The 15,279-nt window shown below is 53.1% G+C and overlaps 1 protein-coding gene across 1 annotated transcript in view; it reads right to left on the bottom strand.

Annotated features, from left to right (window-relative positions):
* Nucleotides 1-304: 304 nt before the first annotated feature.
* The window catches only part of LOC104272735 (hydrocephalus-inducing protein homolog), a gene marked incomplete at both ends in the record, with an annotated part of 23,147 nt that continues 8,172 nt past the window's right edge, over nucleotides 305-15,279 (bottom strand). Inside the window, 21 exons of the mRNA XM_009867809.1 lie at nucleotides 305-452; nucleotides 860-1,025; nucleotides 1,351-1,489; nucleotides 2,148-2,360; nucleotides 2,656-2,902; nucleotides 4,048-4,163; nucleotides 4,950-5,110; nucleotides 6,120-6,338; nucleotides 6,625-6,767; nucleotides 6,913-7,161; nucleotides 7,684-7,777; nucleotides 8,347-8,539; nucleotides 9,429-9,580; nucleotides 10,152-10,387; nucleotides 10,751-10,955; nucleotides 11,572-11,677; nucleotides 11,960-12,198; nucleotides 12,473-12,641; nucleotides 12,965-13,064; nucleotides 13,681-13,780; nucleotides 14,705-14,903. Coding sequence (XP_009866111.1) covers nucleotides 305-452; nucleotides 860-1,025; nucleotides 1,351-1,489; nucleotides 2,148-2,360; nucleotides 2,656-2,902; nucleotides 4,048-4,163; nucleotides 4,950-5,110; nucleotides 6,120-6,338; nucleotides 6,625-6,767; nucleotides 6,913-7,161; nucleotides 7,684-7,777; nucleotides 8,347-8,539; nucleotides 9,429-9,580; nucleotides 10,152-10,387; nucleotides 10,751-10,955; nucleotides 11,572-11,677; nucleotides 11,960-12,198; nucleotides 12,473-12,641; nucleotides 12,965-13,064; nucleotides 13,681-13,780; nucleotides 14,705-14,903 — 3,594 coding nt within the window. The remainder of the gene's footprint in view (nucleotides 453-859; nucleotides 1,026-1,350; nucleotides 1,490-2,147; nucleotides 2,361-2,655; nucleotides 2,903-4,047; nucleotides 4,164-4,949; nucleotides 5,111-6,119; nucleotides 6,339-6,624; nucleotides 6,768-6,912; nucleotides 7,162-7,683; nucleotides 7,778-8,346; nucleotides 8,540-9,428; nucleotides 9,581-10,151; nucleotides 10,388-10,750; nucleotides 10,956-11,571; nucleotides 11,678-11,959; nucleotides 12,199-12,472; nucleotides 12,642-12,964; nucleotides 13,065-13,680; nucleotides 13,781-14,704; nucleotides 14,904-15,279) is intronic.

Here is a 15,279-nt window from a genome sequence, read left to right as displayed (position 1 = left end):
AGAGAAGAGACCTTGCACGCTTAGGGCTGCTGGCTCAGGGGGTCACAAACCACCCCCAAACATACTTTTGTCATCAACATTACAGGATCCAAAGCCTGAATTTCTCCAGGAAGGGGGCCTAGAAGACTGGCGTAACCAAGACGCAGCCACTCGAGGGAGAAACCTGCAGCTTCTTGGTGTCAACAAAGCAGAAGGATGCTTCTGCTGGGAGTCACCTGGTGACTGCAGAGGGGAGAAAACCTCAACAGCAAAATGATGGCACGACATTCGGCACGCAGGAGAGGGAACTTGTGAGCCCTCTTACCTTGAAAGGGGAGCGATGGAGCCTTTCAGGGGCTCAACTCTCACAGAGGCATTGCATCCCTCTGGATAGAGGGAGTTTTCTCTGAAAGCAAACGTGAAGGCTTCCTTCTCACTGTTGATCATATAGACAGTCCGGCGTGCCTTGTGCCCTGGTGAGAGGACAAAGCAGTTGCTGAAAACCTTTTCTTCCTCTGGCCACTAGAACACTGCTGCCCACTGTACTCCTGACTTCTGATTCCTGCAGCCCATTTCCTGTGAGGAGCGTTGCCTGCAGCGTGGCACGCTCTGAATGCCAACGTGAAAATGCACTTCTGACCTGCTGGGCTCCCCGGCACCACCCTCAAATCCCCAGTTGTACGCTGTCCCCTAGACACGTGCCTTCCTCCCTTCCCCTTCCTCTCCCTCGTACACTTGGGTGCCAAGAGCTGGATGATCTGCTCACAAGTGGCCTTTTCCATTTCCAGCTTCTTTGTTGGAGCCTTGCTGGAGCAACGGGAATGCTGGGGCCCAGCAGAACTCCACATCTGAGGGTGTAAGGAATAAGCACAGTGCTCACCGATTAACTGCAAGTGGAAATTCAGGTGGGATCTGTCCAGAGTCACTAGCGGGTCGGTGGCATTGCCAACCAACAGGAACGGGAATGACATGCTCTGCTCAGGGACTGTGAAGAGCCAGAACGATTCTGTGATGTCCAGGTGTCGGGGGATGAATTCAAACTTCATCTAGGGGAGAAAGAAGCAAATGAAGGAAAGGGTCAGGGGAGGGGGTGCAGCCTAATACCACCTAGAAACTCTAGGAACCTCCACCTTATGCTGCTGTGAGCTCAGAGATAGGCTGCTCTGTCACTTGTGGCCCAGCAAAGTGGCAGATGTGGGGTGCAGGGCGAGAACAGGTTCATCTGCCAGTTCATTTACACTGCAATCAAACATTTTTTTGGGGTCTTGGCAAGCTCACGATGAGGCGGGACGCCCAGTAAGTGTAGACACAGCTGCTGTTAAACTGCCACGCACATGTACTGCATCTACCTCCTTAATTTTCTGCACCCACCTCTGCTTTCTTCCCTGGTTGGATCCGACCTCTCTTTGTGAGGCAGACGAAAGCCACCTGCTCTCGTGGGGCTTCACGGTCTTGGCAAATCCACTGGAAGGAATATGCGGAACTGGTTGGGTTCATAACCACGAAATTCCTGGGAACGCAAAGGAAACAGGACTGCTAAGGTGGCGTTGAGATGTTAACGACTCCGTTCTGCAGCAAACGTCACGCACTGCCAAGTCCTGGACACCATCTGGAAGGAGTTATCTGGAACAGGGGAACAACGCTGGGAGCCCAAACATTTCACCTGTTTTCTAGGGGCCCTCGTTGTCTCCCAGGTGTCTATAGATTAATGGCTATCAACAAAGAAACTGGCAAGGACATAGGCAAACTCTTGCACGTTAAAATGGTAAGATCAAGCGAAAATGGTGAAATCAAGTCCAGCAAGACTCCTTGGGAAACCTCTCTACTCTCTGCTGTGGTTGCAGCCTCTACCAACCACGTCCAACTGGTATCTCGGAAAATGAAGAATGTCCCAAGGATGGTCTTCAAAGAGACAAATGTACTGGCCACAAAGTATTCCCCCGAGATGGAACCATACCTCATTGAAGAAAGTAATCAAGAGACCAAAAAAATGAGTCAGTTGGTCCAGTGACCAGCTTGTTCTAGCCCCAAACAGACGGCAGCCAAGCAGCAGCACATCACAGACAAGGTACAGGTGTGCCCCGGGCTTGGAGGAGTAGCTGGAGAGGTCTTTGGTTAAGGGGGATGACAAAGAGATCGCCAACAGGGAAAGCCATGCCCACACCTACCTGCTGTCCCTGCCGCACACTCCAAGGGTCACAAACTCAACCACTCTTGTGTTGAGATCTAACGCTGCCCCCTTGGGTCCCGGCAATTTGGCGTTGCGCCTTTTTGCAGTGATGTAATCCGAGTCTTCCAGTTCAAAGTGGCAGCTTGGCATCAGGCTTCTCCCCTTCACAGCCACCTCTGGCCTCTTCTGGTCTGGCTTCAGGTTAGGAATACTAGGAAGAAAGGCACCCGTATTAAGCCAGACTAACATTTCCAGCCAGTCAGCTGCTCGCCTGTCTCCTCATACAGCACATTTGTCCCCCTCCAGGAGGCTTAATATTTCATACAACGTCTTTTCCTGGTGTCTCCATACCTGCTTCTACCGAGGCCAGATGATCATTCTCCTCTTCTGCTGCTTTTCTGGGGATGGCTGTCCCCAGGTCCTCGCTCCCGCTCCCCCCAGCTCAGAAGCAATACCATGACTATCCACCACGAGTTGAAAAGTGAGCAAGCCTGGACATTTCTTACCTGCAGAGCATCCGTCTTTCGAAGTTGCCTACGTGCACCGGAGAGAACTTCATCTGGAAGAGCTGCTTGCGCCCTGCAGGGATGATGCCGCTGCAGGGCTCCACGGAGAACAGCGGTCTGGCACAGACGGTGCTCAGGGACAAGCTTGAGGAGGAGGAAGAGGCCTGCTCCAGAGCACAGCCCAGCTGGCTCGAACAACGGCTGGGCTGGAGCATCACAGAGGCACCAGAAGTCGAGATGAAATCCCCTGTGGTAAGAAAGAGCAGGACATCTTTCAAGGAGAACAGCCGCTGGTCCCAGCACCTCTGCCTCTTGCTGCAGGTGGACACAAGGGAGGTGGGATGTATCTGGAGCATCCCTGGCCAAGTGCTTTCAAGCAGGAGGACTCCCAGTAAAGAACAGGGAGAGCAGGCAGTTCTTTTTTTTTGCTTTTGCATTTCCGTTCGCTAAATTGGCGTCCCAGAAAATCCCAGAGATGGGTGAGAAAGTGAGGACAGGCAGGAGGGAGAACAGAGTGGGGGCCAGCAAATGCAATGAAAAGCCCCAGCAGAGACCCAGAGAACTGCCCGAATCAAAACACACCGCGCGACACTCAGGTGATGGACAGGAAGGCTCAATGTTAGCAAATTCAACGGCCAGCTGCTTCATCTCTCTCCATCTCCGGGCCTGGGGAGCCAGTCGCAAACTTCTCCTGCCAAATGGTTTCTGGCCAGTCCGTGCCAAACCATGTCCAGGAACAGCACGAGGTATCTGTGTTACAGCCCCTGGGGAGATTTCTGGGTGCTGGTTCACACTCCAGTACAGCCAGCCTCAGCGCTTAGCATTAAGGACAGCGTTAAGTCCTGCTCCCCTGTGGCCTGCAGAACCGAATTTTGCTCGTTGTGGCTTTGGGGAACAGCTCTGCTCTGTCCTTCACACCCTTTCCCTTCCTTCCTCTCTGTCAGGCTTTCATACCCAACAATCAGACAGCGAATGGCACAGCCCAGAACAGCAGCTACAGCACCAGCATGCCCTGTGCCGGGCAAAGGCAACAGCAGGACCCCCAGGGGACGGAGATAAGCACATTCAGAGCAGCAAGAACTTTGGTTGAGGTCTCCTGACCATCAGGCAAGCTGCCCGGGCCGGGAAACACGAGGGCTGACAGCTCTCCTTACTCCTCTTCCTGATGAGACCTCTCACACACACAGTCCTGTGTCGCCGCAGAACCACGGCGGCTCCCAAGGAGACCGCGGGCTCGGACACGACTGAATCGCTGCAGGTTGAAGAGTCGTTCGGGGATGAAGAAGCAAGTCACGTTTTGCGGTCAAGCGGCACGGTCTTCTCCCCAAGCCCTCAGCTGCCAAGTGAAACACCCTGGGCACCCCAAGCTGCCACGCAGAGCCAGTCTCTTACCGTCTAGGCTGGGTGGGAGCAGCTCCCCGGTACGGCTCACTGGCCTTTCTTCCTCCACAGCTGCCATCGTCCAGGTGTATTCCAGGGCCACATTCCCTGTATTGGACAGCTGGAAACTGAAAAGCAAGGAGGAGGAATAAAAAGAAAGCATCCAATAAATATAAAGTTGAGTAGAGAAGCAGCACTGTAGGGTGGGCTCCTGGCACCCCTTTCTTTATGCTGAGCAGCATCTTCTTCCCCAGACAACTCTGCCCTATCGAGATCGTTGCCCTGGGCTGCCCCGAGACAAAGGATTTCCGAAATTAAAGAGGGAAGAGCAGTCACGGTGCCCACAACACTTGATCCAAGGGGCTTATTCTGGTCTTTACATCTCAGTTTGATATTATCATAACTGCAAACTCATCCTCGAGCAGACGAGGACAGACAACACACAACGAGAGCAAAATCACGGCTGTGCTCAACAGTAAGACATCAAACCTCTCCTGGCACATCTTGGCAGGATGGTGGCCACCATCTCCTGCTTGGCTTTGTGTGCACATACATGCCAGGACTTGGAAAGGCTGAATAAATAATTTGTTAAAGGGCTGAACAGCCAGTGAGACTGAACATAAAGCCCTAGGAGGGACTCATGTCCATGTGAGGGAGATTCTCCAGGCCCTCGGGATGTGTGGAAGCTGCAACCTCAAAATCAACAGGCAGCAGCACTCCCTCCTGCTCCGAGGTTGATCAGCCTGTTAGAAATTTGAAGAGGTTTACTGAGCAGTCAAGCAAAAAACATGTCAGCGTAACCTTTGTTGGCACAAGACCATGAGCAGAAGGAAAAGCAGGGGCACCAGAGAGCACAGCACAGCTCTGGGGAAGCAGACACTGGGTCAGGTGCCTGCCTGGTCTTCCACACTCACGCGAACGTCCTCGTCTGGAAGAGCAAGGTCTCTTTGAACTCAATCACGTCCAGATCCAGCTTGAACTCGGCGTAGTCGACGGCAGCGCTGACGCAAAGCTCCACCTCACGGCTGCTCTCCTCCAGGACCGTGTGAGCTGGTTCTGGGCCTGTCTCAATCACCTCCAAAGAGAAGAGGGAAGAATCACTGAGCAGAGCTCGGAAAGCCAGGCTGAGCAGGGTGTCGGTTGGCCTCCAAAACCAGCCACATACGGGGGCTAGAAAGGATCACTCCTATTTATTTCCCTGGAAAGATGACAAAAGTTGACCCTTCTGCCACAGTATTTCTTTCTACCTACTGACCAAAGCAATCACCACCATGACTGCGAATACACCCGTGGGGACTATGACCACGTACCAGTCCCTGTAGAGTATCTGATGCTTTCCCTGGGTCCCTATACATCCAGCAGGCCTCTAAATCAGGATTAAGATCCCTGGGTGGAGCTCCGTGGAGAATCCCAAGAATGAACAAACCCAGAAAGCACCTTTTTCCTTCTTGTCTCAGGAGAAGAGGCTTTTCAGTGGTCTCGTGTGGGTCAACAGCCACACTGGTCAGGACTGGGGATGGGAAATGAACTCACTAGGGATGTCCCTGACTGCTCTGATGGGGAAGAAGTTGGGTTAAAGGTTTTACAGTGGTTCAGAAACTACAGAAAAGCCCTCACTTGAGATAACAGGAAAAAGCAAGAGTATCATCTCCAGACTCCTGTATGACTGCCACGGCTGGGCTGATCCATAATGAGGTATCTTGAACAACTTAAAAACCACAACCGAAATCTCTGGTATCAGGGTAGACAGAGCTCAGAGCTCACCCACGACGTGGTGGGCCAGCCAGCACACGTAGAATAGCATAAAAAACATGAGACAGAGTGGTGGGTTTAACTCCTTATTGGTGAAGAGAACCTGGTTCTACACAGGCTGCAACGCTCAGTTTGCAATGTGCCTGAATGTCTCCTGTCAAAAAGACTTCCCCGTCTCGTGCGGGCATATCAAGGTGACCGTGTACCCACCTGTCCCCCAAAACACTCTGCTAATCACCCTCACGGATAGATGGAACGTCAGGAGGAAGCAGGAGCCGCTTACTCTGCTGAAATGGCAGCTCTTTTTTCGGTTTCACTGTCGTGCTTCTTACCTTCTTCTTGACAGGCCACTTTGCTCCCGGCTCCTTCCCAGCATCCACCCACTTGACGACGCGCAGGCAGTCATCCCAATCGGCAACCTGCTCCGGTGGCAGCTGGAAGGCGATCCGGGACACCTTACACTTCACAGGCTGCCTTTTGAAGGTGACCGCGACGTCCGATTTCAAGGTGACCGTGATGTCCTTAGCACAGCCAGCATGGAGGTGTCCCACCTAGAGAGAACCAGAGAGCCAAGATCAAACTGGAATGACCAGCAAGGGCAGGACTGAGAGCAAAGGGGCTGAGGAGCTGTGCCAGGAATCCACATTTTACCACGCATTTATCTGACGATCGATAGAGAAAAAGAGAAACAAAAGACTCCACCTCTCACAACACGGAGCCTCTTCTGCGGGGCTGACAGTCCTGCCCCAGCAAGGCCAGGGATTGCATCTCCTACGTGGGGAGAAACGCGCCGGGCAGGGCTCGAGCAGCGGGAAAGGCAAAGCCATCCAAGCTCACCTGGGGGGAGAAGTGAAGGGGGGCGCTCGCCAGCCACTCGAACCGCATCGCCTCCAGCCTGCTGTGATTCGTGACGGTGAAGGTCACGGGGTAGGGCGTCCCAACGTGACAGTCCCCAAACTGGATGTGATCCACTCCGGCGGCTGTTAAGAATGAGAGCAAAGGCATCTCAGCCTACGTCCGACCCCTCCTTGCTCTGAGCCTTCCTCCCTCTGGGTGATGAAGCTCCCCATCCCACCGCTTCCCATGGATCTGCCTGTTTCCACTTGGCAGCCTCTCCTCTCTTACCCTCAATTCTGTCTCCCTCAACGCTCTCCTCCGTTCTGTCTGCCACTCGTCCGCGGATGTTCTCTAGCGTGAAGTCATCCTCATAGCCTTCACCCACCAGATGAATATCGGTCTCTTCATAGGGGTTGTCCACCACGGACAGGTGGATCTTGCCTTCCACGCGTTGGGCCAGCGTGGGTTTGAAAAGCACGTCAAACTCCGCCAACTCCCCGCGCTGCAGGGCCAGGGATGCGGTGTGAGGCTTCCTCGCTGCACAGCAACGGAGATCAGAAAGAGGAGGACACGTTTCCATGAGGTATAAGAGGAACAAGAGATTGAAACCCTCTAAGCACAGGTTCTCCCACCAATGGTTCCAACATTCACAAAACTATGACACCACCACACCTATCACTGATTAAGCGTCTCAGGTTAACGCCCAGCTCTGTCTCAAACTGCACCCTGCCATAAAGTTGAGGTAAAGAGTGGGTTGGGCTTTCGTTGGCTGGCTGTGGGCTCGAGGCTGGTAGCTCCCCACACGCAGCAAAGACCTCAGGCAGTCCACTGAAATGGTGAGAGTCCCCCACAACCCCACCCACCACGTCCAGAAGAAGAGAAAAACTTCCTACAGCTCGCTAGGAGGAAAACCTGCCGAGCCCATGTGAAAAAACAGAGGTGCAGAGAGCCTCAGGGAAGGAAATTCGGTCACACATCTGGCTGCTACTCGGCCAAACCAAGAGCAGAGCACGCATTTTCACCCCGTGGGTGACCACACCTCATGGTTAATGCATTTACCTTCTCTGGGAGAGTCCTTCTTCACACCCGCAGCTTGGTAGGGTCTGGCTTCCAAGAAGAAAACTCCCCCTTCATCCAACAGGTCTATCGTCAACTGAGAAAAGGGAACACAGAGCACAATAGCAGCGGCGTGGGTACAGGATGACACATGGATTGTCACCGCGCTGCTGCTGGTCCATCATGAAGAACCCAGCACGCTTCCCTCTTAGCACAGGGTTGAAGTGAAATCAGACAGAAAAAAAAAAAAAGTGTTCAGAGGCACTGGCACATAATTAAAATGTAACCAAACAGGACAGGAAGTACTAAAAGTAATGAGCAGAATTCAATTAAACTACGACTGAGTTTAATTAAAATGTAGTAAAGACAATCTACTGTAACTAGGGCATCGCAAACGCCCGCGTGAGAACCAAAAAGTGAGAAGAAAGAGGGGAAAACGCACCACCAACTTGCTTGTGGTGTGTCTAACTGAAAAGGACAGACTGGGCCCAATAAAATGAAATTAAAAAATAAATCCCATCTCCAAGAAGAACTCCCTTCCTGGAGAGTCAGTCATTTGCTTAAAAAAATGTTTTGTACCCAGGTCTGCCATGTTTTCTGGGATCTTCCTTCCAACGGCACAAGGATTTGTTGCCCAACCAGAGCATTCCCTGAGCAGCTCCTCACCTGGACAGGTACGACGCCATCGTTACGAAGGACCAGAGGGAGTTTTTCCGAGTCCCCCAGCAACAGCTTCTTGAAGAGCAGCAGGGGGTTCCCTCTCTTGCTGCGAAGGACCGGGCGCAGCACTGTCACCCGGGGCAGATTCCCCTCTCCGCTGATATCGAAGGTCAGTCTTTGGGCTCTGACTGCTGCAGGGCTGCAAGGAGAGGCAGAGAAGACACCGTGACGGCTGGCACGAACCCAGCTCCCACTCGGCAACTGAAGAAGTAAGAGCCACCTGCTGCTTCTTCCCTGGCTGCTGCTCCTGTACCCCAACGACCCAGCTCCCCCTCGCCCCTCTCTTCCCAGTCCCATTGGGGCCGTCCTGCTCTGAAGCTTTCCAGAATAAGAGAAATCATTTCACTTCACCGAATCACACGCAGGGCAGCAGGTAAACTCCAAGAACGCAGATGAGACGCGGCAAATTCCCCGGCTGTGGTGATCGGAGACGTGCGAAAAGCACGAGCACAGCACGAAAACGGTATGAAAAGCAAAAGAAATAACACCATCAGTAACGATTATTTCCAAGGACGCTTCAAAAATGAATTGCTTATTAGGGCACAAAGCTGACTTATCTTGTCCCAGTTTGGTGATAAAGGGTGGGAGAAGAGCAGGTCATCCAAACACAGCTCCCAGGACAGAGGAACTGGGAGCCTCTTTCCAAAGACATCCCATCGCTCTTTTGACATCAAACACCTTTATATACCCACAGGATCATCTCATTTCAGCACAGACAAGGAGGAAATAACGCACGCTGACTTGCTGGCAGAGAAACTGCTGCATCTAATCCTTTGCCCTTGCCCAGATGCTGCACAGCTCCCTATTTACCCGATTCCTTAACTTCCAGCTGGCTTCCTAATATTTCATAGTCACTCCTACAGGCTAAACTACGACCCTTACTTTCCTGCTCTCCTATATCTAGTAGTTACTGCCTCCTTTATTATTTAAATACTCTACCTAAGGGTTAACAAGAGGTCTGCATCCTCCCAGAGGAGAGGCAGCTATCACAGAAAAGGCGTCCCCCAACATTTCCCAGGGTGGCTTACCTTGCCTGAACGTCAAGGGAAGCCTCAAAAGCGCACTGGTAGCTCTGCATCGCCTGCGGAGCGAAGCTCACCGTAGCAAAGGCGTGAGAACGGCTGGGCACGCACATCCGGACGGGATCCACCTCGAAAGCATCGCCGTCGCGGCTGCCGGCCTTGAGGGGAACCCGCGGAGCGGCGTTAGGAGGAAGCATCCTTCAGTGTCATGCAGCCTTATTCCTATCTGCACGCCCCAGAGAGCGTGGCTGCCTTCCTGCTGCCCTGGACAGGCTGCTTCCAGCTCAGGGAGAGACTCCAAAGAAGGGCTGACCTCGCACAGGGAGCTGCCCTAAAGCTCAGGAGGGTAAAAGCTTGCTTTGAGCACCGGGCAGCCACCTCAGCAGACACAAGAGGTGAGGAATGCATGGAAATCCTGCAAATAACCTAGAATTGGATTTCCACCAGAAAGGAAAGACTAGGGAGCCTGAGAAAATGGTCTGCTTTGAGCCCTGGCACATCAGCTCAGTAAAAGCCCATCCCTGAGTGTGCTTCTAAGGGTTCAGAGAGCTGGATGAGCTAAGAAATTGCTTAAAACGCATGGAATTCAACCCAATTACCTGCTGTCCCCTGTAGTTTGACCTGCACTGAGCTGGACTAGCCCAGGCAAGAGGAATTTGGAGAACAAGGCAGGCTATCACACCACACCACCTTTAAAGACCAATCGCCACCGAGGTCTCTTGTTCTTACCTTACCAGGGACGGTTTTGATGGAGAGGATCACATCACAGGGAACTTTCTCCACGTTGCGGATCTTAAAGCGAGCCGTGGCCCGGTGCCCAACCAGAACACCCGTGAAGATGAACTTGTTTTCATCCGTGACAAACACGCCCTTGTCTTGCACCGTCTGCAGGATCCGGCAGAGGTTGACGCTGCTGCAGATTCGATGCTCCTCAAAGATGGACTCTACATCGTCAACCACAAATGCTGCAAAGCAGACCAGAGGGAGGTTGGAGGATGGAGAAAAGCCTGCCTGCTGAATTGATCTGGACCCCGCTGGCCTCTCAAGAAGGCTTGATAAGCCCTTTGTGCCCAAGTCACTGCAAAACCCAACCCTGGGTGGGAGAGTCGGCTCTAAGGATGGAATTCAGACACCCTCTGTCTTAAAATGTAGAGAAGATTCCCTTTTATCTTTCCACACATCCCTCCCAGTATCTCCTCACCAGTAGACTTGAAAAGGATTGGAACCCCTGGTGATTTCAAGGTGGGACTTTAGGGTCAGGGTGTCTTCTCTGTCCCAGGAGTAAGTTCGGGTGCTAATCAGCAGCAGGGTCTGTGGGCAGGACGTACCTGGGAGGCAGGATTCGGCAAACAGGGCGTAGGGGATGCCCAGGGGATTGTCCTTGGGGTCTCTGTTGGTGATATCAATGGTCAGGTGCTCCTTGCATGTCCCCACTGGCTCCGCGTAGCAATCTACTGTGATCACCTGCTGGCCCCCAGGAGGGATGGAGCCAAACCCAGGGTACACGGTGAACATGCCTAGAGTGAAGCGAGCCTGCGGAAAGAGCCCCAAGAGAGGCTGATGTCCAACAGCCTTCCCTTGAGTGTCCCCAGCAAGGGATATGCCCCTCCTTGGCCTCCAGCACCCAAGCACCCAGTCCCAGGGCAGGCAGGGATGACTCCATGGTCCAAAGGCAGCCCCAGGACGAGATGAACAAGCCAGGAGGAGCTGCAGGCTTGTCCCAAGTGGCACAGAGGAAGGAGTTTGAGTGTAAAGGGTGAAGGTGGCAGCTGGGATCCTTCAACCTCCGGGGATAAAACAGGAGAGCAGAAATAACGGTGAGAAATGACGGGAGAGAAGAGAGGGGTTTGGGAAGGTGGTCATCTGCTATCTACAGACCGGGAGTTCAAACAGGGATGTTTTACATCTGGGGAATTCACGGATCTATTTTGGCTTGCAGCTACCAAACACAGGACCTGCTACCCTCTGCCCTCTCTTGACCCCGTAACTCCAGGTCTGAGCCAGAGCACAACACTGTTCGGTGGGACTGAGCAGCTCCTGTCCTCTGCTCGTGGCTGGGAGACAAGGGACCTCCATCCCCCAGACCACATCCCATCCCGCGGTGATGAGTGGGCACAGCGGCACGTGTCGGGGAGCAGGAGGCACCCACCTGCATGAAGAGGCTGCCCTCCCTGTACTTGCTCTGCCCGGTGAAGGGAACCGTTTTCTTTAAGTTCTCATGCTCCTGGGAGTGGGTGGATTTCATGTGATGTGCACTAGAGGAGAAAGCAGAAGATATCCGTCACTCTGAGCTCCTCCTAGCCTCCCTCTCCACGAAGGAAAGTCCTCCTGCTCCAGCGGAGCTGCCTGCACCACTTCTGCTTATGGACAGATCAGCTCTGTCACCAGTTTTGTCCTACACATGGGGAAACTGAGGCATTTTTCTGCTCACAAGCGACGCAGATGGACAAGAACCCAGCCGTCCTGGCTGCCTGGCACACACCAGCCACGCCGCGGTGCGTCCTGCGGCAGGAAGGATGGGGAAGGTTTTCTCTCACCTTGTCCTTGACAACTCATGCGCATCCTGGTCTGCAGGGTAGATGAAGAAATTAAAATCAAGGACGCCTTTGTTCTCCAGCGTGAAGGTGCAGGTTTTCCTGGTGCTGCTGATCATGGCGCCGAAGCTGATGCGCGAGGCTGGGTAAATGCTGTACTTGCTGAACACAGCTTTGGCAGACACCCTCACCGGGATGATGGCGATGGCCTCGCCTCCTTCGCGGATGCTGGGCTCAATCACCTGCAACCAGAGGCTCGTAAATACTTCAGCGACCAGCCTCTATCTCTGTCCCCTGACCCCATCCCAGGTCCCATCAGCTCAACCTTTCCTCTTTCAGCACCTCCTCCAGAGTCAGATTTTCAGCTCTGCTTAGGAAGCCTCACAACGGGTTCTGAAAGCCTTTTTTGTATTTGGATAAAAGAAGATTCCTCACCTAAAGCCTTCCTTCCAGAAGACACGTGTCTCACACTCCCTAGACACGGCGTGCCGACGCCGCCCAGCCCCAGCAGCTCACCTGGCAGTGCAGGATGGGTTTCTCCTCAATGGTCATTTCCATCTTGGGGTGGAAGCGCAGCTGCACCTGCACAGTGCGCTCGGAGGGAGCCAGCACGCCGCTCTGCGGCTGCACAGTGAAGTGGGATGCCAAGTCGGGTATGTCGGTATCTGCCGCCTCCAGCTTGAAACTGGGGAGAAACGGAAGGAAGACCTCTGTAATCCTGCTCGGAGTTGGACCAGAAGAGAATTAAAAGAGAAAAAGCCCAGCTCTGCTTGAGGGATCCCTAAATTTCAAGGTCTCTCCATCCAGTTCCTGCCAAGCTGCGGAGAACTGCTGGCATGTGGCTGGATTCTCTGTTAAAATACTTGAGATTAGAGAGCCCAATTTTCATATTTACCCAAGACCGTGAGGCAGCCAGCACAGGAGCAGGTTCTAGCCATGGACAGAAGGAGAATGCAGGCCTGGGCAGATGGTGGCACCATGTGCTCACAGACCAGCAGCTGGACCCACCTGTATGCAATCTCGTACTTCCCTTTGTTCTTCAGAGTCAGCACTGCTTTCGCCTCATCCATCACCTTAAGGACTCCAAAATCCATGCTGCCATCTGTACCTGCAGAGAACCCGCAGAGTGAGGTAAGAAATGGTGAATATTTGTGAGCTGCTGCAGACCACGCCAAGTGACAAGACACGTATTTGGAGTTTTCAGGTGGCACAAAACCCTTCTCAGCAAGTTTCGACTCTTGGAAGTTTTCTCTAGCTACTTTGCTGCCCCTTCTCTTCTTGCCCAAAGAATACTCATAGGGTTTAGCAGCTAAGGAGCTCGGTTTCCATCTCCTTGCTTCCAAACAGAGATCCAACAACTTCATGTGCTGCACCGAGCCTTCAGGAGCTGCCAGCGCTTGCTGATGTCCCTGCTGTTTCAAAGCCCCCAAATTGATCCGCATGTGAAGGTGCACACTTCAAAGTTCAGAGGTGAGACACTCAGGCCTAGCTGCGCCCTGAGAGTGCTTTACTCACATAGTTTGCAGGATACGTGCATTACATACCCATGCTATGCTTGCATCCCATCCCATCCCATCCCATCCCATCTCATCCCATCCCATCTCATCTCATCCCATCCCATCCCCATCCATCCCATCCCATCCCCATCCCCTCCTCTTTGGCTGCCCACCTGCCGAGGCAACGCAACACACCTGGACTCCTTCGGTCTGAAGTCATCCGCTGACCCTTAGAAATGCTGATGTTCAGAGCAACGTCATAAGCCTCGGCAAGGACTTGGATATTTTCAGTCTGAACAACCCCCAGGATGTTTTCTGCATCTGAAACCTGAGGCAGCAAGAAACAAACACTGCTGAGGTCATTCTGCTGAATTGGGTAGACAAGACAGGGGCCCTTTTCTCTGCTGGCTGTCCCCACCATGGCCGCACTGGAATGCAGCCCCTAAACCACAGGGAAACAAAAATCTCAGGGTGAGAGCTTGCTGCCCCTTGTTAAGAGCCCCAGATGGACTCCAGGGTGGGTGCAGGGAGCCTGCCAAAGTCTGAACAACCAAAGGACAGCGCTCGACCATGGTGGCTGTAGCACGGGCTCAGGAATCAGCCTCGTAACCCAGGTGTTAGGCAAGAGAGGAATCTCCTGAAGGTTCCTCTTTCCTGCCCTCTTTGCAGGGTACCCTTCAAGCATCGCCTCCATGCCGAGAGGCACCGGGCTGATCGCTCTGCCCTGCTCTGCCAGGGAGGCACAGAGGTTGGAAGAGACCTCGAAAGATCATCTAGTCCACGTAAAAAGCCAAGCATATCTATTTGGCTGCATGGAACAAAGGCAAGTACCTGAGAATAAATACCAGATCCTGACTCATCCACGGACAGAGCTGTTTCTACTCTGATTTGTACTATATCCACGCCTGCTTTTAATCCTGACCCTTATTACTAGTTGATAGCGATGTTCTTCAGGCACTTCCAAGAAGCCCTTAAAGCAACTGCCAGAATTAAATATTTGTGGTTGTTTCTCCTCCCCACAACGAACAGCACATAAAAGTTCTACTGCCTCACTGTGCTTCTGAGAAAGGAGAGGGCATGTGGCTTTCTCCTCCCCTCTTCTCTATGTTAAGAAACAACTCCTGAAACTCGGAGCTGGTGCTAAATTCTAACCACGAGGCTACAAAAATTTCCCTTGTGCTGGCATTAAATAAACGCAAAAGCAAATCACTACAGGACAGCTGTCAGTATTTGATTTGTTTGCCCCCCTCACCTCCAGGTGGATCATTTTCTTCACGCTGAGAGCCTTTGTGGCCTTGAAATAGAGATGCACGCCAAACTCCGTGCAAGGACCAACGATGCCCTCGCTTTGCGACAGGGAAAAGTCCTTGCCGAGGTTTTCCAGCCCGCTGAGGCGCCAGGCGAAGGGCAGCGGGGTGCTGTTGCGCAGGACCAGGGTCCTGCTCTCCCTCCTGCAGACACACAAAGACACACAGCGCCGGTTGCTCGACAGTCAATGCCAGCCTTGCAAGCGAAGGCGACTCAGGGAAGGCCCATCCACGCGTTGGAAACCAGAGTTAGATGTTGCTTTGTCACAAGTCTCAGAGGTGAGGTCCTGGAGGAGAGCTGGGTGCTAAAAGCATGCCCAGCAGAAGGGAGACAAGGAGAAGCAGCTGGACTGCTCTCTGAACCAGCAGGTGAGATGCAAACCCATCGGGGGACATGGGATTTCTAGGGGGGCTCCAGAGCTGGTGGGCTGTCATGGGATCTCCAAACCAGCAAAGAACCATGAGCAAGAGACTGGGAACTGCTTGGAGAAAAGAAGGATGTGAGCCCAGCCTTGGAGAA

This window comes from Apaloderma vittatum, unplaced genomic scaffold (genome assembly GCF_000703405.1).
Source record: "Apaloderma vittatum isolate BGI_N311 unplaced genomic scaffold, ASM70340v1 scaffold5674, whole genome shotgun sequence".
Lineage (NCBI taxonomy): Eukaryota > Metazoa > Chordata > Aves > Trogoniformes > Trogonidae > Apaloderma > Apaloderma vittatum.
This window is presented reverse-complemented; position numbering and strand designations above follow the sequence as displayed.